Source organism: Pterocles gutturalis, unplaced genomic scaffold (assembly GCF_000699245.1).
Source record: "Pterocles gutturalis isolate BGI_N339 unplaced genomic scaffold, ASM69924v1 scaffold28898, whole genome shotgun sequence".
NCBI lineage: Eukaryota > Metazoa > Chordata > Aves > Pterocliformes > Pteroclidae > Pterocles > Pterocles gutturalis.
Genome location: NW_010126534.1, coordinates 293 through 22,751, shown reverse-complemented (window position 1 = coordinate 22,751; position 22,459 = coordinate 293). Strand labels below are relative to the sequence as shown.

Below are 22,459 nucleotides of genomic sequence, written 5' to 3'. Positions count from 1 at the left end.
TTATATTCATGAAGGGAACATTTTCAGGAAACAGCAAGTCTAGGATGTTTGCATACCTCTTTGAGCTACTGCTGTCCAGTGCAGCCCAAGTTAGCAGGAGATAGCCTGAGGTCTGATACTATTTTAAGTTCTTGTTCCTGATACAGTGATGAATACACTAGTTCTTAAAATCTGCGGAGTGTAGTGTTCAATAGTTGAGAGTTCTTCCGGTGCAAAATACCAAGCATACTTGGGACTTTATGGTAAAGCTGGCTGAGTTCCTGATGCCATTAAAATGGTTAGTTTATGAACTTCAGGATCACTGCTAATGGTATGTGTTACTATGTATGCTAGTTCTTGCTCACCATGTTGGAAATGCTGTAGTGTTGTGATGCTGTGTGATCTTAGGCTTGCCTGTGAAGCTAGAAATGGAGAGAAGCAGATGGGAGAAATCTAGTAAGTCTATAGAGTGCTGATGAGGCCTGGAGGGGCTAACAGAAGAGCAGGTTGGCTTCACATGGTCTTTGGCACTTCGGTCTTTTAAAGACATTTTTAAATAAAGCCATGTTATCTCTTTGAAGTGAAACACTTTTTTAATTTTTTTTTTTTTTTAAAACCTTAAAATTGCCTCCTTGTGGAACACTAAATTCAACAAAATGGCTTTGGGAAAATTTTATATGTGGTATGTCTGAATAAGCTTTGCCTGGTGGACTACGGACTTAATCAGCGAGTTACCAAGTGGGATGGCTTTTAACTAAGGAAAAAAATGTCCTGTGAGGAACACATATGAAGTTCTTGTTCGTGTGATATCAAAGTAGTCACTTTAACATTTGAACAAAAAATAGTACTCAGTCTTGTCTTTTGGAATGATTTTTAAGTTAGACTGCTTTGGAGTCTGCGGTTTAATACGTAAGTTTGTAGTAAGTGCTGCTCTTTTGACAGGAGGAATTACAGTGCTTGAACCTCTTTTTGAAACTGAAGAGGGTCGGGACAGGACAGAGGTCAAAAACCTGACCAATAATAAATGATCATAAATAAATATATAGTTACATTTAGTCTGTGGAAGCATTATAGACAGCATTTTCAATTATCAAGTTATTTTAAGGGTGGTTGGTGGGCTGCGAGTTGGAAAGTAGTAACTGAATGTTGTCTGAGAATGGTAATCACAATCTTCAGAGTAAGATTGTTTTGTGAAATACCGCTGAAGCCTTTGTGGGGAAAATTGGTTTTGGATTGAAATCTCCATAGATTTTATCTTAATTATTTATTTTAATATATGTAATGGTATGATAGTCTAGGTCAAGCTTGATAAAAGTACTCTTTCATGTGAAACACCTGAAAACATGACCATCATATTTCAAACTTTTAAATCTAGCATTCTTTTTTTAAGTCAACAGTGGTTTTAGTTAATATACTAGAAATTAGTAGGTTTGGTTGTAAGGCATGATTATTTATGTCAGTATATGGAAATCTTCCATCTGCAGTTTTTGTGAGACTGTTGTGCTCTTGAATCTTTTGGCCAACTAAAACAGCATTTTTTGCCCTTTTATCATTTGCTGGCTCTCAAACAGAATGCTGTTGTTTGTGCTTTTACTTTTGTAGCTGGCTTCCAGGCTCTAACTTTTTAATGGGTATGCGTTCATTGTTTTAGGACTTTCATCCTTGAATTGTATATTCTTACGCTTATTGTATGAATCTGCTCGCTGTTGTTTCCACAAGTTACTCCGGTGTGTTTAATCTTTCTCTCCATTTTAATCTATGCTCAGTTTCTAACAAAGCTTGCCTAAAGATAGGATGAAATTTTGTATTGGACTTTGCAGCACTCAGGTGGCTCTGTGAAGGTGTTAGACATATCAGATTACTTAGTGACAATACCAATTAAAGAGAAAATAAAATGAATCCATGGAGTGCAAGTAACAGGAGACTCAACAAGTGTGAAAGCACAGTTTTGCTTTTCTATAGCTAAGCTTCATTCTGTTACCCTTTTGAATTATTCCTTTACTAAGTTCCTTACTAAATGCTTTTGCAATTTTAGCTCCTCAGTTCTATTCCCCCTTTTCAAAAATTTATTTTTAAATGCCTCTTTCTTCAATCCAGGAAATATATTACTCTTTTCCTACTTTCTATGAACTTTGTTCTTCATGCTTTTTCTTTTCTTTTAGATGTTTTCACTAACTCTCTTTTTTTGCCTCTTCTATCCTGAACCACTGTTTACTTGTTACGCAAGTGTTGTGTTGCACTTCTAAGCATGGACAAAGAGTAATTTGCCACGTCTGTTGCATGATATAAATTGTAGGCATCTATTTGATCTCTGCAAATACCTCTACTTATGTCTACAGTGTTCTGCATCGATAGGATACGTGGACTATACTGTTCCATACTTCACCAATGTGCTGTAAGGAGCTAAAGCTTTACTGAATTCTTGTTTCTTTTTTCTTTTTCAGGCATATGCATCAGGATGTGATATTGTGGTACTGGGGACTGACTTTGAAAGATTACAGATAATCCCTGGAGCAAAACATGGAAACATTCAAGTGGGGTGTGTGGACTGCTCAATGCAACAGGGGAAGGTAACATAGAGCAGTGTTTGTAATAATGTTCTAGCAATGTCACATTAAGTGCCTTCTCAAGAGTGTGCATACTTGCAAGTTAAGGGAAGTACACAAGAGTTAATAGTAAAATGCTTGTTTCATGTCTTTATTTGTGGTAAGCAGCACAGTGAACATGAAATAGTAACCATAGAATGAGATGGTAGAAGATATGTAGGGCTGCACAGGAAGATAGAGATGCACACAGTGCTGTATAGAGGAGTTAGCAAGAATTTGACTAAAAGATGAGCAAGCTGGAAGCAAAGGTAATTTATTCACTATGGCTTCACACTGCTAGATGTGGCATTGACACACTTTGACATGTTTGTGGCTGGCAGAAGATGAGTGCTTCCAGAGAAATCACTTTCAGGTCATCCAGAAAAATGATGCCTCTTTGAAAAAAGTCATGAAGGCTTAAAGTTTCTCTTGGACAGGGTTTTGCTTTCTTGTATTCTCAGCTTTTCTTTTTCTAATGCAGGTAAACATTTTTCATTTCTTAACTACACCTATATGATCATTTTGATTCTGCAAGTTGATATTGTTTGGTTTTAGCAGTTGGACTAGATGCATTTCCAGAGTGTTGAAATACTAAGAGTGGATGGCTAGGAATCTGCTTACTGACCGTACTGATCAATACATATCCAGTTCACTGTTGCAAGGATGAAATTTCTTCTTACAGCTTCTTCATCAGTGTTGACACACAGATTTCTCTTCAGTTTGCCTCCAGATTATTCTTTGTTGTTTAAAATCTATAGGAAGAAGCAGAATGCAAATTAGGCAGCTTATTTAGGTTGCAGTTGTGAACTGTTCTCGAAAGCATCCAGTTATTTGTAGTTTATGAATTATATACCTTTTTTAATTTTTAACTTTACGGAGAGCTGCTGTCAGACATTTTCTCCATAATAGGTGGCCTTTACTCTCTTTGAAGGCTCTCCATCATTTTCCCTTTGAATGACAGAGTTGGTTTGTAAAAGTTATTTTCTAGTTATGAAAGTAATGAGTTGAAATTTTTCTCCATTCTTGCCCCCTAAACCTAATTCTAGTTTATTGAGAAGCTAGTGCCTTGTGAAGCTACTTTGAAGTAGCAACAGCTTAGAAGGACGTAAAAAAATTCTACATTGTATCTAACCTAAATTTACTCTCTTTTAGTTTAAAACCATTACTCCTTGTCCTATCGCTTCAGGCCTTGGTAAAAGGTGTTTCTCCATCTTTCTTCTAAGTCCCCTTTAAGTGCTGAAAGGCTGCAATAAGGTCTTCCCCAGAGTCTTCTCTTCTCCAGGCTGAACAACCCCAACTCTCTCAGCCGTTATTCATAGGAGAGGTGTTCCATCCCTTTTACAGTTTTTGTGGCCCTTCTCTGGATCTGCTTGAACAAATCCCTGTCTTTCTAGCGCTGGGGACACCAGAGCTGAATGGTAGTACTCCAGGTGGGGTCTTACTAGAGCAGGAGAATCACCTCCCTCACCCTACTGGCCACCTTTCTTTTCATGCAGCCTGGGATACCGTTGGCTTTCTGGGCTGCAAGTGCGCATTGCTGGGTCGTGTTCAATTTTTCATCCACCAGTATCCCCAAGTCCTTCTCCGTAGGGCTGCTCTCAATCCATTTGTTCCCCCAGTCTATATTGATACTGGGGATTGCCCCGACACCTTGGACTTGTCCTTGTTGAACTTCATGAGGTTCACATGGGCCACTCCTCGTGCCTGTCAGGGTCCCTCTGGATGACATCCCTGACCTCTAGCTAATCAGCTGCACCAGTCATCATGGTGTCGTCTGCAAACTTCTGAGAGTACACTCAGTCGCACTGTCGATCATTAGGAATGACTGTAGCCTCTGTCTTACATCTCTGTAAGGCTTCTCGGCACATCTTATTTCTAATACCAGGACTTGGGACTACAATAGACATTTGGTTGATGTATGGGTGGTTATTTTGATAGTTTATGAAATTCTTCAACACACAAATTTGTGTTTGGCAGCATGCTGCTCCGTGAGGACTAATCTGAGTGGCTGTATCATTGTGGAAGCCTATGTAAACTTTCAGGAGTAGCAGTTGCTCTGGACACTTGTTTAGCGTTTTGGCGTGCTAGTTTATCTTAAAAACTCACTAAACAATAAAACATGGGAAAACTGCCCACACTTGGAAAAAAGAAAAAGGAAAAATGTAATCAATATGAGTTATGGAATGAAATCATAGAATCATAGAATCATTAAGGTTGGAAAAGACCTCAAGGATCATCAAGTCCAACCCAACACCACCTAACCCACTAAACCATGTCCCTAAGCACCACATCTACAGGTTTCTTGAACACCTCCAGGGATGGTGACTCAACCACCTCCCTGGGCAGCCTGTTCCAATGTCTGACCACTCTTTCAGTGAAGAAATTTTTCCTAATATCCAGCCTAAACCTCCCCTGGTGTAACTTGAGGCCAATTATGAGAACAAAAGAAAAAGAGAGGTTAGTTAAAGAGAATTAGAGGGGGCAAATATTAGTCTGAGATGTAAGGAAAAAGTTTCTTTAGGCATTCTGCAACTATGATGAAATTAGTCTTGGCATTTTTGGGTCAGGATGATGTTTAGGTTGATAAGTGTGATGGAAATTTATTTAACTATCTGTTCTTTTCAATGCAGCTACAGATGTGTGGATTTGAGGATCTGTACAAATCTGTACATTACAGGATCTGTACAGATCATGTATATCTGTAATTAACAGTTCTCTATATAGCAAATAGTATATAAATAATAGCAACTTAGATATAATGGTTTACTGCCTTTTTTTTTTTTCTTTAAGCTGTTGTGGCTGATACTGAAATCAAAATGTGTTTTATAAAGCGACTCTGACTTTCTTTAATGTTGTTAAGGGAAAACTGAATATTTTTCTGAGCCAGAATTTCGCGGAAATAGGAGAATGACTACTGAAGTATATCAGAACTGTAGATGTGCTCCTTTTAACATCGAACATCACTTCAGAATGCAGAATATCCATTAGGCATGACCTGTGCAAATGTCTTCATTTTTGTAAGGCTGTATTTCAGAGTAGTTTTAGGCAACATTGCTTTGTGACAACTCTCATGCTCTCTGCCTGAGGTCTTTAGCATATATTTGGCTTGTTTTGGCTCTTCTTAGTGTGTCTTTTAAGCTTGCTTTTATATATCTATCTTGAGATAATATACTCTTAATTTTGTCTTAATGCAAGTTTGGGGTGTCTGATGCCACTGATGCAACAAGACTTTGAAATACCAATTAAAGCTGACCATACTGCAACTTTTTTTGGAGCATTTTATGTTAGCATTTGGTATTTCCTATATTTTACAGTTCTCTGCATTGACTGTTTAGCTTGCGTAGCTTGAGTCTTCTGAATTAACTTTTTTGTAATGTAGCATGTTCTCGTGCCAGGGAAGTCCACAAAAGTGCCCTGAACTGATGTTGGTTCCATTTCTGAGAATGTGAACTCTGCAGACTCCTTTGAGTGTTTACCTAATTTAGTGTGGAAAGAATATTGATAATAGATCTGGTTTGGAAAAAAAAAATGTTCGTGTCCACCTGTACTCCCAGTGATTCATCAGGACTAATGTGTAAATAAAGAACTGTATTTTTATTATCGTCAACACTTGCTTCATGATTTTTGTTAGATGTCATTTTTCTGTTATCGAAAGGAAATATGGATGTGAGCTTGAAATTTGCAAGAAAGGTTAATAGTAGAATCAACAGTGTGCATTTTGTTCTTTTTTGTACTGTAGCTTGTTTCTTCTGTGTGTGCTTATGTACATATAAATATAAATTGCTTTAGATTGCAGCTTCTTACGGAAAGGTGATTTGTATCTTTGAGCCAGTTAGCGTCTTGAAGCAGAGCAGCAGTCATCATAATGTAAGTAATTCATCACTCCTTAATTCATTTACTCTGGTATAAAGCCTGACTCATTTTTCTGGTTTGCTTTGAAGTTCAAGATTTCTTTGATGTCTTCTTTTAATGCTAGAATAAAATTGAGACATAAGTTGGTCCTTGAAGTGAAAATGGTGGGAGGAGGGCATAGGCATGTTGTTTGAAATGTTTTTTTTTTAAAATAGGTCTTACTGTAATGCTTGATACTACTGATTTGTCTAACCCTACAATTCATAACTGAAATAATCCAAACCCCAAGAGACATGCACACTCCAAAGCATATAGCCATTACAATAGGAATTCCTTTTGAACCATCCTATGTAGCTTTTATGTCCTGACATATTGTAAAATTCTTATTTTAGCTTTGGTTTGTGAAACTGCATGCTCTTGTTCAAATCTATGATGGTTTCAAAACATCTATGGCTTTTTTAGAATATCTGACTGGATGCTTGTACTTCGGTGTTACAATGATGTGAAAGAACAATATTTATTCTCTTGATAGCATGGTTTAGTTTTGATGATGGTGGTTTAATGAATTAGCAGCCAGAATTTTAATTTCTGGCTAATAATATGATTTAGAGCAAGTTATTTGACCATGCTTCTTACATGGAATAGATTACTCTTATAATAAGAAGTATTAGAGTCTAATTAAAGTCAGTTTGATGAGAACTTTGACAGCAATTGCTTAAGGAGATTCTGTCTCCCTCTTCAGGGGTTTGGTCTCTCCGTTTGTATTAATAAATTGTTTGTGTGTCTGTATAGTGGATTCCTTTCTTTATACTAATCAGCTCAGTCGTATGGTTCCTGGTGTACCCATAAACCAGTGGTATTTTATATATTAATTAAATAGCTGGTATTGAATATATATATAATAATTTATACCACTGGAAAGCAATGGAGTGAACTAATGGTAAAATGTGACTTCCTATGCTCATATGAACTTTTCAGAAGTACTGCTCTCTTTTTTTATCATTGGGGCCATTGAATCCATCCTGAGTGTTTTCCAATACAAACAAATGTAAACAGTACACTTAACGTTGAAACTTCAGAGTTAGCATAGTGACTGTAAGCAGTAGGGGAGGCACTTTCCACCCATGGTTTGCTTTGAAATATTTATAATTGAAGAAATATTCTGTTACTTCATTATTGCAGTTAACATCTGTGCAATAATTTCCATCATAAGTAGGTTGTTGTAACATTGTCTCTGTCTTCCATTTACTAGAATGTCAGGATCTTAAAAAAAAAAAAAGTACTTAATTTAGATCCTTATCTGCAAGTACTTACTGTTTTCTGCCAAACTTCTGAAATATTTAAGTTGTTATATTGTAACTTTCACATCTGTTTGTTTGATATTTTTGGAGTAGGATATTATTACTTTAAAAATGTCTATCTTTGTGAATTAAGAAAAAAAACCCTGTTGTCTCTTAATATTATTTCCAGTAATTATTTCAGTTTCTTTATAACTCAAAGCATGAAAGCTTTGCAACCTATTATGAAAACACACCAGGTAGCTATTTTGCGAATTTAGTCCTTAGCTTGTTGAAGGGAATGAAGTAATGATGAAAAATCTGAATATAGTTGACTGTCCAGTTGTATATTAAAAAATTTTTGTGGAGTGGGATGTATCGTATATGTTATCTTGATCTTATTGCAATCCTTTAATTCAAGAATACTGCAGCTATCAAACACCAGGTGCATTTAGTGTATTTAATTTTTGGTATATCTTTTATTTTTTTCAAAAATAAAGTCAGGCTTCCCTTTTAAAAAAAATCTCATATTCTGATAATCGTTTTATGTACTGATCTTTTTTTTTTTTTTCAAGCTATATTTTTAAAATAATAAGTTAGAAACTTCTATTTTTGTGATCAGATTAATGGAAAGCTATTTTGTTTAAAAATCAGAGTGAATAAATTTTTATTAGATAGGCAGTCATTTATTTTAAACACATCATTCATAAAAGTTGGAGAGTGCAGTGAAGAATGTACTATTTCTGTTATAAAAGGGGAAGGGAGGGGAAGGAAGTGTTTTAATTATGACGTTTGTAAATACTTAAAATTTCAGACATTACATTATCAGTGGCAGAAGAATGCTCAAATCTTACTGGAAGCCATAGCACATAATCTAACATGGGATCCCACAGGTAAGAATAGAATAAAAGAAACATGTATCTATTTGACACTGCAACTGATTTTTTATTTTAAATTTCACTGTTCACTGGGGACAAATAAGAAACTTCTATTTTGTCCTAGCATGATAGAGAACACCAAAGTGGAGTGAAATCTACCTTATAATATATGAGAGCATCTTCTTGCAAATTGACCCAATCTGTATCTGTCCAGGGGAACGTGTAAAAGGCACACTACTATGACAGTAACTTTGCTATAGCATAAATGTTAAGATAATATCTGGTATATTTTGTTCTGCAGTTTCAGCTTTGCAAAACTGTGTTTTTCTCTTTGTAGAAGTCTGTATTTTGCTATTTGTTCTGTAGTTATACTGTTACAAATATTTGTTTTAGGCACTCGCCTTTTGACTGGTTCCAGTTGTCTTCAGCTTTGGTCAAATGTTCCTTTGGAAAACCCTTCTGACAAAGACAATACTGAAAGAAGAGATATTGGACTTGGAGAATGGAGGTGTATCTGGCAGTGCAAGTAAGAAACTTGTTTAAAGACAAATAATTCCTTTTTCCTTGATGATTTGAACCTTTCAGATGAAATACTGTAGTTCAGTGAAATCCTATTATATAATGTTATTTGATAAATATTATTAATACGTGATAAACTTCAATCATACTTCTCTTGAATATGTGACATTTCTTTCTTCCTACAAGATTAGTTGTAATTGTTTTTGGGGTAGTTTATGTTCTTAAGCAGTTCTTCAATTATATTGAACACTAGTAAAATACGGAGGGAAGGCTGTTATTGAGACTGTCCCAGTAGACTTTGTTCCCTGTACAAGAAGTAAGGTGAAAGCTGCATATTTGAAAATTGTGCTTGAAGGACTGATTAAATAAATTTCCTCTATTTTCAATGTACTGCACCTTTCTTTTCCTTCTCACTTTCCTTCTCTTTTCCTCCCCATTTTCACACACCTCTTAATTTTTCTGTGTTTATTCTGGATATTTGGAAAAGTCCTGCAAAGATGGATGCATTCTGTTTTACTGTATCTCTGAATGCTCTTGCTGTATTCATGTGTGGATACATTAAGAAGAGTTTTAGCTTAGTGCTTCAGTTTATAAGAAAATTTAAATCATGGTCCTTCCTACCATAGGAAGACTGTTATAATACATCAGATGCACCGTTCACTTACAACCAGTGTACCATATGGCAGTCTCCTTAAAGAGAGATTAAATAAATTAATTAAAAATAAAGAAACTAAAAGATGAAGGGAAATTAAAGAAAAACTAACTACTACTAACTAACTAAGCCACTAACCCAAAGTGGCTGGCTGGAGGGACCCATCTGAAATTATTATTTATGAAGCACATAGCATTGATTGGATAGTTCCCTGGGTGTACCTGAAAAAAATAATTTTTTAATCCTTCAGCTGTTCCCTTTTCTGAGTACTCCCGTAACTTTTATTAAGGACATGAGATCAGCCAAATGACAACTGAAAGATTTTCCTTTGAATATGATGAACTTTGTGAATTAAAGAAGTTGAAGGCTTACTTAATTTATTGAGACACCTTTGGACCCTCCTCTCTCAGCTTGGGAAGAGGAGGAGCAGCCTGTAGATAGAATGCCATGGGTATGATTTTAGAATCTGGGTTGTGGTAACAGTAATTAAGATCATTCAAATACTACTTTTCCTCTGTTCTTTCAGTAACATGTTTTACATTTGTATTATAAACCTTGCAGAAGTCTTTGTAACTCTCCACTTCTTTTAAATTCTTGTGGAGGAGAGCTGAGTGTTGTGTACTTTGAACTAGTAGGTCTTGGAAAGGGTAAACAGAAGTTTCTTTGTCAGTTCACCTTTTATGTTTGTATGTCTTCTGACATTTGGACTTCAGTTAGTGTTAGAATAGGTTTTTCGTAAGAAATTTGCAACATGGTGATTTTTGCAGTACTACCCTTTTCCAGAATAATTTTTAATGTCTGATTGAGGCATTCCCAGATGTCTTCACGTTGGCTCCACTAGGAGAACATTGCTTAAACTTCGGTGGAAATTAACTTTTGTTGATGCATGGCTTTTGTAATTGACTTACTGTTGTTACTGCAAACACTAAGTGCATCATGCTTTTATTGACCTGATGGCTAATTTAATCCTTCCTGAAAGTTAGGCCTTACAACTTGGTATACATGGCTAATAAATTCAAGATTAAAACATACACTGTACTTGTGCTGCACAATTAAATTTTTATATGTTCTTGTTGTCGTTAATAAGCCCAACACTTAGGCAATAGCTTTGTACTTCAAAACATGTAAAAACAGCTCATTTATTGGCATTTCCAGTGAAAGCAAAACACAGCAAAAATGAACCATGTACTTAGGCTTCGATTATTTTTGTGTGGCATCTTTTACCAATGTGACCATTAATGTAAAAACAACTTTCAAATACTTCTTAACTACATTATTCTTTTTATGCCGTCTTGTTTTCTTGAGTTACACCTGTAGGAGGTGTGAGAAAAGGTGTCTTTCAGATAAATTGGAAAATAATGGGGGACAGCAGAAATCAATTTGAAATACAAATGATTGTGAAGTGGAAGTAGAGCATATCTGCATACAGTTTAACCTGTTAGCTGCTGGTTTTCTCTTATGGTATTTTGGAATATTGGATATTGTAGCACCCTCGGCTATGGCTTTTTGGTTTTCTGTTTTACCTGTGTGACCACAACCTTGTGTTGCACACAAGTTTACCTCCAAGTGTACCTCCTAGTCCTTCTGGACTTCTTTAAAAGCTTAAGTTGTTTCACACAGTACATTTGACACTTGCACATGAGAATTAAATCACTTTGAGTTCAAGGGGAAAAAACTCTTTTGAGTTATGAGAAAGTTTAAAAAACTTCTCTATTTATAATTGTCTTTATTTCATAGAACTGCTTCTCAAGTTTGTTTAATGAAATTCTCACCAGATGGGGAGTTTTTTGCTACTGCTGGAAAGGTAAGCATTTTTTCTAACGGTTTTGTACAAATTCAGATGAGCTACTAAAGCGAAGAAACAAAGCCACACATTTAAAAAAAGCACCTTTTAATTAATTTTTTTTTTTAACATGGTATTTCCAGTAGTTCCTCTATGCATCTTTATATTTTGGTAAATAAGAATTTGGGAGAAAGGTAGTTTGGGGGGAATCCAACAAACATTCACTGTTTATTTTTTTAAAATACCCATTTTAAATCAGTATCAAATTATAAGATGTCAGAAAGAGAAGAGTTCAGGGTCATGGGGCAGATCTGTGGATGAGCTCACTGCTGTGTGTCCTTCTGGTGAGGAAATTTATTCAGTATTTCACTATTATCCTGACACAGTTAATTAAAAGTAGGTCTTTGATATCTTTTTGTGTAAATGTATCTTTATTCCTATTTGTCTATATAGAAGAGAATTCACATTCACCTCTGCAGGTATATTTGCACATAGTTAATGTCAGTGTTTGTGGCCAATCGTACAGATTAGGTCTGTGTGCTCAGCATTCAGTGGTTTATCAGCAAAAGCAATAAACCCCTTCGGCAAAATAAGCAAAAAAAAAATTAGAGCGAAATGTCACCATCAAACCTTTTCACTTCCTGAAACACTAGCAAACTAATCTTTTATTTATACTATAAAACTTGTTGTTCAGATTTTGTAAGAGAATAATATCCTAAAAAATCAAAGCAGAAAAGAATCAAGATAATGTAGAGGATCCAGTGAAAAAAGAATGACAAATCCATACGAGAATTTTTATTACTTATGAAGGAATGTGAAATGAGTAGTTGTTTTCTGCAGATAATACTGTTCTCTTTATTTGAGGGGAGACTCACATTGACATTGCTCAAAAAATTCTGGTAGGAATGACCAGACCCATCTTGTGAGAATTTATGGAACGATCAAAGTAGTTTATGGGGGGAATAAAAAGTTTTCAGATTACTATTTTTAAAAAAGAAACTGAATACTTAACAGTATAGGCAGTTTTAACACAGATTAATAGGTGCAGATAGACATTGAGTTTGTGCTCCCGACTAAAGAACGTAGCAGAGACTTCAGGATTATTAAAAAGGAAACGAAATGCTACTATGTAAGGTTAATTGCTGAGATTAGTGAAAACCTGGTTTAAGTGTTACAGAATTCAGAGCAGCATTAACTTGACAGAACGAGTTTCAGACTTAAGAATGAAAGGCACTTGTACAGTTTTGTTTAGTCTTAGAAGCATGAATGAAAAATTAGTATGTATGCATAAAGATTGGTTAGAACAATGTGTTTGATTTAGTAGTAGTACGTGGAATTTTGCTGGTGCTGTTTGGATCATCATGTCCCTTAATAACATCCTTGAAGCACGAAGATTCAAGAATTGTTCAGTCTGCAAATAAATGTTGCTTTTAAAAAGTAGTTGTCGTGTATTTTCATGATTTGAATTGTATGCATCAAGAACAGATGAGTACAAATTTGCTTAGTTGTAGGTGTTTGGCTTTTCCTCTGAAGCTTGCCATTTCAGATCATTATGCTTGCTTACAAGACTCCCTTTTAAAGCATTTGCTGTCTTTAAGGAACAGAAGGATGTAACAAATCTGTAAATTAATATAGATTTTTTTTTCTAGTTAAACTATATTCCAATTGACTAGTTTCCAACATGTGAAGTGAAATGCTAGATCATCTTGATGATAAACTATACTCCATATAATAACAAATTAGCAAGTTTTCATGCTCCATTTACGTTTTGGTTATTTGGGGTATCGTATTGCTTGCTATATGTTCTGTGGTGTCTGTAGCCATTTTACTGTCCGAAAGAGTTATTTCTGTAATGTTTGGTATAACTATTATTTACAAAATTGTTCTAGTACAGGTTCATAAAAAAGAAAAAATTGCTTTGTTGTTGTTGGCAATATATACTATATGTATTTCACTATAATGTTTTTTGATGGGTAGGAGTTTATTTTAAAAGTCAACTTTTAATGCATTCTAATGTTATAATGTAATTGAACTGTGAAAAAGTAAATTAATCTACAAATAACTTCTATAGGGGTAGTATCCATGCAGAGTTTTTGCCTGGATTTTCTTATCTCCTGTTGTGTTATCTTACATTATAAACTCAAGCAAAACAAAATAACTAAATAAGTAGGAAAAATTACCAGATAAGTAGGAAACTTAATAATGGATTTTTTACCATAAATGGCGAAGTTAATTAGTTGCCTACAGAATCTTTAAATGCATCATTGTTTCTGTGTCTTCTTTCGTTGTTCAATTTTTTATGAGAGAAGTTGCTGGTCAGCAAAACAACCTACCACTCCCCCCCAGTAGGGTCATGTTAAGTATACCCAGGTTGATATAATATTTCAGTACCATTCATATTTAATAGTTGATCAACAACTTGCAAATCTAGATCCGGGTTGATTTATCTCATCCTTAAAGGCATACAGACAAGGACACTAGGAGCATTATTTTTTTTCAGTTTCTGTATGTGCATATCTAGAAAGCAGGCTCAGCAGTACTGAGCTTGATTTTTGAGTTATAATTTTTGACCTTTGTTTGTATTCCTAACACTGAAATTTGTGTGTGTGGGTTTTGAGGGTTTTCTGTCGAAGTGCAATTAGTTGTATTAACATTTGAACACCAGCTCAAGCCAGTATGGCTTGCATTTTTGTGGTTAAAAACTGGCAGCTAATCAGAAAGAGGGAAATTAAATCCAAGTTAGTAATGGCAAGAGAGATTAAAAGGAAGCTTTGCTACCATGTTTTCTTTAAGATGAGGTTTTGGAATTCTGTTTACTGAACTGACTTTCTGCAATTAGAAAGGTATTTTGCTTAAAAGAAAAATGAAAAACCAGGAGACGTACCCATAGGTACTTGAAGTGCATCATATTCTTAGACAGGGTAGTCTTATTTACTGTACTTTTTCTTTCCCCAGGATGATTGTCTTGTGAAAGTATGGTACAATACATACAGTTGGCAATCAGCCATAACACGACCAGGGGCGCCTCCAGAAAAACAAACAAAAGAAGTTGATTTTTCATTTGTTTATTTGGCTCATCCTCGATCGGTAAACACATTTTCATGGAGGAAGACCAGTAAATTCATCCCACGGTCAGTAGTTCTAATAACCTGAGGTTTTTAAGTTGCCCCCAAAATCCCAAACTCTACAGTCTTCCCAGCTGTACAGTCAACAGTCACACGTTGTACAATTTGCATCAGTTAATATTTGAGTTTGCACACCTTGTATATTGTTTGTGTTTGTTGCTGTAATTCCTTCACAGTGAAGCCCTTGAGAGTAGGCTAAGCATCCTCTTACCTGTGAAGGAACTGTAAAGATAGGGAGTCCCACAGACTGGCTTAAAGGTTGTTCTAAATATAAAATCAGCTCTTGCAAAATTACCTCTCTTTGCATCTTTTTGATTGCACTGTCTTAAACGACCATTCGTGCATTTGATCCCAGGTGGTTCTTCTCCTTCTGTCCTAATGGAATCAGAGCAATTCAAAAGTCCTGTCACTTTGTCTTTCTCAAACATTCAAATGTTTTAATTTATTTTATCTTTTTTTTTACTTTCCCTAGTACTAAACTAGACCTCTGTCAGAAACTGTATCTAGAAACTGAATTAAAATTATCATTTGGAATTGATATCTTGGGTTTGATTTTTTGTGTGTGTAGTCTGACGATTCCTAAATGACCTGTCCCTAGTTCTCACCAGTAATTGCAGTCTCTATCTGAAGTAACAACCAATTTTGTGCCCTGCAACCATCTTTTTGCCATACTATTCCAAATAGTATCCATTTGAATTCTGCATACCTTTGTGTGTTTGAGCAAGTTTATGCTGTCTTTTGTATAAATCTTTAAGTAGAAGACTCTTCATAAAGCCATTACGGTAGTTCTTAAATCAGTTTTGAAAATCTACCTACTCCATGATGCCTAAGGGAGTTTGCTGCTGGACAGTCCAGTGAGATGATTCTTATAGTTTTCAAGTCTAAGCTAAAACTAAATTGTGAACTTATATGAACTGGAAACCTGATGACCTGCGTAGCTTTTTTCAGTGCCTAGTTTAGGTTAATTGGATTTTTTTTTTATATATGTAACACAAATTGCATTTGGAAAACTACTAATTAAGAGAAGTTTGTAGTTTTAAATTGGCTGTTGTATTCGTGGTATTACCCTGGTTTCTCTCTTTTGGATATATAAGTTTTTTAAGTGCGATATAGCAGTAAGGTCTGGAGAATTGATAGCAGATATTCAGAATATTATTAGGTTTTTTATGTGAAGGACTTCAAAAATAAAAACATAAATTTTGCTATTCCAGTTATGAAATTCATGGTTTGGTGTTGCACAGTTGTGTCACGAAGTTTGAGGTAATTTATATTCAGATACTTCAATAGATATGAAAGCTTTTCATACATCATGTTCCTAAGAGTGTGGTGTTGTGTTTTTCTTTCCTTAGTATCTTTAAGTTATTTGGTGCAATTCTGAAAACTGATAATACAAAACTGTTTGGTACTGTTGTTTTATTTTGATGTTGTGTGATAGTAACCAGCTTCATCACACCTTAAATTTTCTTTCATTAGTGGTGCTGTCTGCAATGTACTCCTGACTTGCTGTAAGGATAATGTTTGTCGTCTCTGGGTAGAGACTGTGTTACCCAATGACAGTCTGTTGTATGGTGGAGGATACAACTGCAGTGAAGCAGTAAACTTCACAAATAACTTCAAGAGAAATACTTCAAGTAAGGAGAAAGTGCAAAATGCTTTAGAGGTAAGAAGTGAAATTGAACAGTGAGAATAAACACATGTACACACACATAATTTTAGATGTGGCTGTAATTAGTAACTTGAACATGTATCATGAGCTGAAATCCTTTATACCATGGATGTGCATAAAATGTTATAGAAGAGTGAATTTACTTGAAATCTTCCTTAGGAAGGCTAACCTGACAGCTATCCTACTGCGTGTTTCACGTTAGAAGACACACTGTTCTTCTGTCACTGTTGCCTATTTTGCTCTGGTGTCTGAAGCAAAGTGCTTTGCTATATCTGGTTCAAAGGGCTAGGAACAGCATGGACCAGATACTGTATATAGGTTTTATGAAACCCACTAGTGATGCTGCTTTGAAATGTGTGGTAAAGGCTAATTTGTTACCTGTGAAGTTGTGGGATGTTTTCTGGCTTCTGCAACTGGAAAATCAGTGATAATACAGAGGGAAGAAAGATAGCCTTTGTTGCCTTTCTGCTGTAGTCTTCAAGTAGAGTAGACTGCTTGTAAGCTGTATCTCTACGGCAAATGATCCTTACTGGATAGTGTTTTCTAACCAAAGGAAAGCAGGGAAGGTGTAGCATTAGTGGTCTCCTACAAAGCTGTGCGGAGAGTATGTGGGCATTGCATTTTTGTCTTAATGGAGTCATGTATTTGGCATGCTTGTTGGGCTTTCGTAGCGCATGTGGCATAGATGAAAAAGATGAAAGGCTGAAAGGCACAAGACAGCAAATAAAATATTGAAAGACGAAGGGAAGTTGGAGACAGTTCTGTGTTCCGTTTGGAAATACGAGACAACGTTAGAGATCAGAAATAACAGTTATGTAAAAATTGAGACAACTATTTTACAAGAGCGTGCTGTGGAAAGATGCAAAGGATAGCGAATGAAAAGGAATGCCAAGACTGTAATACCATCCTTAATAAAAATTATACACCTGGTACCTTTTGGTGTCTATGTAGATATCTGCAGAATGGTAAGCTTGAACGATGCAGTATGTGGAGTGAGAATTTTTAATATTGGCATAGTCAGTCTAAAAATTGAATGTTATTTTTCCCTTGGAAACACATATTTGCATAAAGGGAGGAAGACCTTAAAACTGATTGGGCGCTTACGATGGGAGTGGAAGTACTGATTTAATCAGATCTGAAGTACTGATCCAGTTTTTCTGTCTCTGAAATGGGATTATTCAGATTTGATGCTTTATTTGTTCAGAATCTTGAATAAACATGGTATATGTTTATGAAACAACAATATTCTCTGTTTATGAAAACTGCATGAACATTGTCTGCTCACTCAAATATGTAGCAGTTACTATGTCAAGGTACTGTATGGGCCTTCATAAATGAATCCGAAGGTATCTCTCCAGTGCAGACACAATCTGAACAGTGTAATTTTTGCAAGAACTCCACTGATCCTTTAAAGTAGCTTTTAAACTGAAAAATTTCATTCACTAGTATCTAGGAAAACACTTAGGGATGAAATCTGCTTTTTCTTTTTGAAAGGAATTAAAATTACACCTTATTCTTCATGCAGTTAAACCTCAGGCACTTTCGACGAGGAAGGAGAAGGTCAGGTGCTGTTGTAGCACATACTGGATATGCTCCACATCAGCAGGATCCCCACGAAGTTCACAGGAACGTCCCTCCTCATGCAAATGCACTTTGTCACTTCCATATTTCTGCAAGTATCAATCCAGCCACAGGTAAGAAATGTGGTAAACCTTTGCTACAGTGTGAGCTACAATTTTTGTTCGATCTGCATTTTCTGTGTAAGCTTAACTGGCTCAAATGTATTTGTACAGTGTTTACCTGATCATGCAAAATCACTAGCATGTTTGTTTCTTTCAATACATGAATGAACCTTTTTCTGTAGTAATGAAATGATTTGAATAAATTTTCTCTACAGTAATCATAGAATGGCCTGGGTTGAAAAGGACCATAGTGATCACCTAGTTTCAACCCCCCTGCGCTGGGCAGGGTTGCCAGCCACTAGAGCAGGCTGCCCAGGGCCCCATCCAGCCTGGTCTTGAATGCCTCCAGGGATGGAGCATCCACAGCTTCTCTGGGTAACCTGTTCCAGTGCCTCACCACCCTCTGAGTGAAAAATTTCCTCCTAATATCTAACCTAAATCTCCCCTCTCCTAGTTTAAAAACATTCCCCCTTGTCCTGTCACTATCAACCCATGTAAACAGTCGCTCCCCCTCCTGTTTATAGGCTCCCTTCAAGTACTGGAAGGCCACAACGAGGTCTCCCTGGAGCCTTGTCTTCTCCAAAATAAACAACCCCAGTTCCCTCAACCTTTCTTCACAGGAGAGGTGCTGCAGCCCTCTGATTGTCTTTGCGGCCCTCCTCTGGACCTGTTCCAAGAGCTCCACATCTCTCTTGTGCTGGGGACCCCAGCCCAAGATCCTGTCTTTAATTTTTGGTCACCTTTTATCTGAGATTCACAGTGGTCTGAGATGCGGAATGCTAAGTATTTGTAACTGGAGTTACAAATTTACTGGGAATTGTGTATAATACTGGGAGCACTCTGATAAATTATAAATTTCCAAGCTTCTTAGCCACACATCCCTGTACTTCTGTTCTGTCTCTGAACCAAGCAAAACACACCTTCATCTTGTGTTCCATGAACTTTAATATTCTCTTGCACTCAAGCAGCATGTTGGCAGGCATTAAGAAAAATCCCCTATAGCTGCTAATATTTCTCTCTTCATAAACGTTTGTCTATGCTGAAAATGAAGTGCATGTCTTATTCTAAAACTGAATAGAAATGCAATATTGAATGGCCTTTCATTTAGGTTTTACTGCTGTGGTGTGATTTCATGTGTCTAGACTTAATGAACAAACATATTATGTAATACTTAAACTAGTTAAACTGTCTTATAAGTATTATTTTTAGTTTGGTTTTTTTGTTCCCACTGATCCTTGTTTGAAAGGTCAGTTTTGACCTAAAGGCATTCATGATCAGTTCGTCTTTGTAGCTGTACAGCCTTTGATGTGGTTATAAAGAACTATTAGTTTCCGTTACCATTGCTGGGCTAAGTAAGCTGTAAACACTTTCTCCTCTAAGATTAGAGTCAGTCTTCGCCTTTTTTAGGATTGGTTTATGTTTCTTTTACCAGATGTGACTAGAATCACATCCAGCCTACCAGAAGCAAACTTCTTGCAGTTTTGTGCTGTACCATCAATGCTATCTTATTTCTACAGGAAATGTCTCCAGTCATTACGTATGTTACTGCTCAATGTCACAATTCCCCAGTACTTCTTGGAGAACTGTAGTTCTCCTCTCTGCATTTCTGCATTTTCAGCTCGCACAAAGAGCTAGCTAACCTTTTCATGTGGCTAGCACGTAGTCTTTCACTGTCTTATGTATTCACTCTTAATGCACTTCTTTCCTTATTTGTTTATACAGAATAACTAAGTAAACTTTAATTTGCTTTGAATAGTTATTGCAATATAAAAGTGCCCAGTGGCAAGCTCACAGAATGAAAATAAAAATAATTTTGGAGGAGAATGGTAGAAGATTTTCCTAGGTGTCTAATGCTTATCCTTGGCCTTTTTAATCTTGTATTCCTTCTGTGTTACCTCTTAATATTATCTGTTTTGATACTGTCTTTTGGATCACTTGGTCTTTAACTCAGTAGATTGGAGGATAACAGGTGGTTCTCTAATGCAGAACCTCTGTTCGAAGTAACTTTCACATCTTACATCTTAATTTGAAGAAATATCTGTTCTCCTTCATGGTCAAGTCCTTAAGTACCTCCGTCTAACCAGATTCTCGAAGTACTTCTTTTAGTTTGCCCTTTTGAAATAAAATTTAATCTGAAAACATAATTGTATTTTCTTTCATTTAATTTAAACAAAATCAGTTTATGATCTCTTACTTGAAAATTTGCCCTTATTACAACATTCAGAGTACTTGATAAAAACTAAGGCCAAAGCAGCTTTATGTTGTCATTCACTTCACTTTTTGAAGAATAATGCTGTTGTACATAATAAGAAATGTCATTTTAATTTTTATTGTATTGGTGTTCTGTTGTTAATTTTGAAACTTATTTTCTTATAGCAACAAAATCCTTGAGACCTTCTTTTATACTAGTGCTACCTAAACTAGTATTAAGCCTGAGTGGAGTTCAGTGAAAGGAATAAGCAATGGTTGATATGACAAAATTGTCTCTAGGCAAATCCAGAAAAAGTTATTGAATCAAAAGACCTTAGAAGTTTTCTGGAAGCGGTGAATGAGATTTATGAAGCGAATAGCAATTCATTAAGGATTTTATCCAGAGCTGAGCATCAGTGTAGAAGTTGGTAGTTTTGAGGTAGGAAAATGAGGGGAAAAAAGTGATTTCTTTAGCAATCTTTTGATATATACGCAAAATATGTAGATTTATAATCTAATCTGAAGTTATCTTTCTAATTCACCTTCTTAGTCATGTTTACTCTAGCTTATTCTTCCAAAGAGAGGTCAGCAGAACTCTTCCCTTCAGGTTCCGTTTTTGTCAAATGTATTATGATATTCTTGAGACTGGCATTAATTGGCCTTTTCAGGAAGAGTATTTATTTCTTAAATACTCTGTGCTCCCCTTCCCCCTTGCCCTGTTGCATCCCTTCACCACAACAAAATTGCTGGTAGTCCTGGTAGTCCTTTCTTCTATCTGTGTGCTCTCAGTTATAATTTTCTTAGGCTATACTGGAGGATGAGTAATTCAAAGCCATCACTGGGTTTGGAAAAAATAAAAATAAACCAGAATCGGAGTAAAAACCATTTTGTCTCTCAGGACACGCAGTTGAAGTAATGCTGCAGAAATAGGGAGCTGAAGATGGCAATGGAGACTTCTAGGTGGGAATTGAACGCAGGTTGAGCTTTAACATTGTTGCTGTGTGGCATATTGGAGGAAATGACAGTAAATCACCTGGCTGCTTTTTAGCTGCACTTAATTTAGATGATGTTACTCTGCATCAGTCTGATACTTGCTTCTGTCACTTAATTTGTGACTACTGCTTTATTTTTCGCAGTCACCTGGGACACGAAGTAGTATCACATGGCAATGTGAAAAAATAACAGAATCTATAGCAATCGGAAATCCTGGCTTTATGTGACAATGTCACAGAAGACATCATCTCATCACCATCCTAGTTTTTGCCAGTGTAAGCCCTGTCATACATGGTCCTTGATTATAGTGTATACCTACTGCAGCCTCCATTGTGGACTAAATTTTGGGAAATTATGCTTGAATTATTTGGTTTGTATTGAGTTGTAGTAGTAAAAGACAAGATAAATTAACCTGTACAGACAGTGTTACATCATGAAGATGTAACAGTGCAGGGCTTTACTGTAATCCTAATGTGAACATACCAAAGAGCCTCCCTGTGGAACATCTCTTGTAGTAGCTGTCAAGCAATTTAATATTGAAAGTAGATGATGTTGGTGAAAGGAATGACAAATGGCAATACACTTGGTGAATTTTTTTCATGGTAGGGTTTCTGCTTAAGAAGGATTTCTCTAAGATTATTTTTTGACCAAACTACTTGGTTTTCAAAAATGTCAACATCTTCTTGTAGATATTCCTCTACTCCCTTCTATAACATCTCTGAGTCTTGGTGAAAATGAAGAAAAAAGTGGACCTTTTGTTGTGCACTGGCTAAATAATAAAGAACTTCATTTTACCTTATCCATGGAAGTATTTTTGCAACAACTTAAAAAGAGTTTTGAACATCATTCTCCTGAGACTAATACTGAGGAATCTAGTCAAATGGACGGCAGATCAGAAGAAGGTAAAAGTCTTATCATAGACAAATGACTTTGATTTTACAAAGTGATTTATAGTGTTCTTTCACATGAAGTAAGAGGCAGACAGCCTGACATGTAAGGATACAGACGGACTGCAATAGCATTTCTATACATTTCCTTCTTTATCCTGACTTTTAAAAATCTGTATCTAGAAATTCTGAATTTGTTTATGGTTGTTCCAGTGACTTTGAGTTATGCTGAAAACTATATTATTTACTTAGGCTGACCTGGAGGCCTTTGCACGAAAGTGTGTTAACATTTTTAAGGAAGCAGGTGCAACCTGAGAAATAACTTTCTTCTTCTTTTTTAATATTAATGTACACCTAATTTAAATAGCTTTATTCTATAACATAATATGGT

At 35.9% G+C, this 22,459-nt stretch overlaps 1 protein-coding gene across 1 annotated transcript in view; it reads left to right on the top strand.

The window, feature by feature from the left end:
- Window positions 1-22,083, top strand: part of LOC104465819 (dmX-like protein 1) — a gene marked incomplete at its 3' end in the record, with an annotated part of 28,712 nt that extends 6,629 nt beyond the window's left edge. Inside the window, exons 3-12 of the mRNA XM_010079017.1 lie at window positions 2,424-2,549; window positions 6,354-6,420; window positions 6,809-6,813; window positions 8,508-8,586; window positions 8,965-9,097; window positions 11,480-11,546; window positions 14,481-14,656; window positions 16,124-16,310; window positions 17,842-18,010; window positions 21,871-22,083. Coding sequence (XP_010077319.1) covers window positions 2,424-2,549; window positions 6,354-6,420; window positions 6,809-6,813; window positions 8,508-8,586; window positions 8,965-9,097; window positions 11,480-11,546; window positions 14,481-14,656; window positions 16,124-16,310; window positions 17,842-18,010; window positions 21,871-22,083 — 1,222 coding nt within the window. The remainder of the gene's footprint in view (window positions 1-2,423; window positions 2,550-6,353; window positions 6,421-6,808; window positions 6,814-8,507; window positions 8,587-8,964; window positions 9,098-11,479; window positions 11,547-14,480; window positions 14,657-16,123; window positions 16,311-17,841; window positions 18,011-21,870) is intronic.
- Window positions 22,084-22,459: the final 376 nt, after the last annotated feature.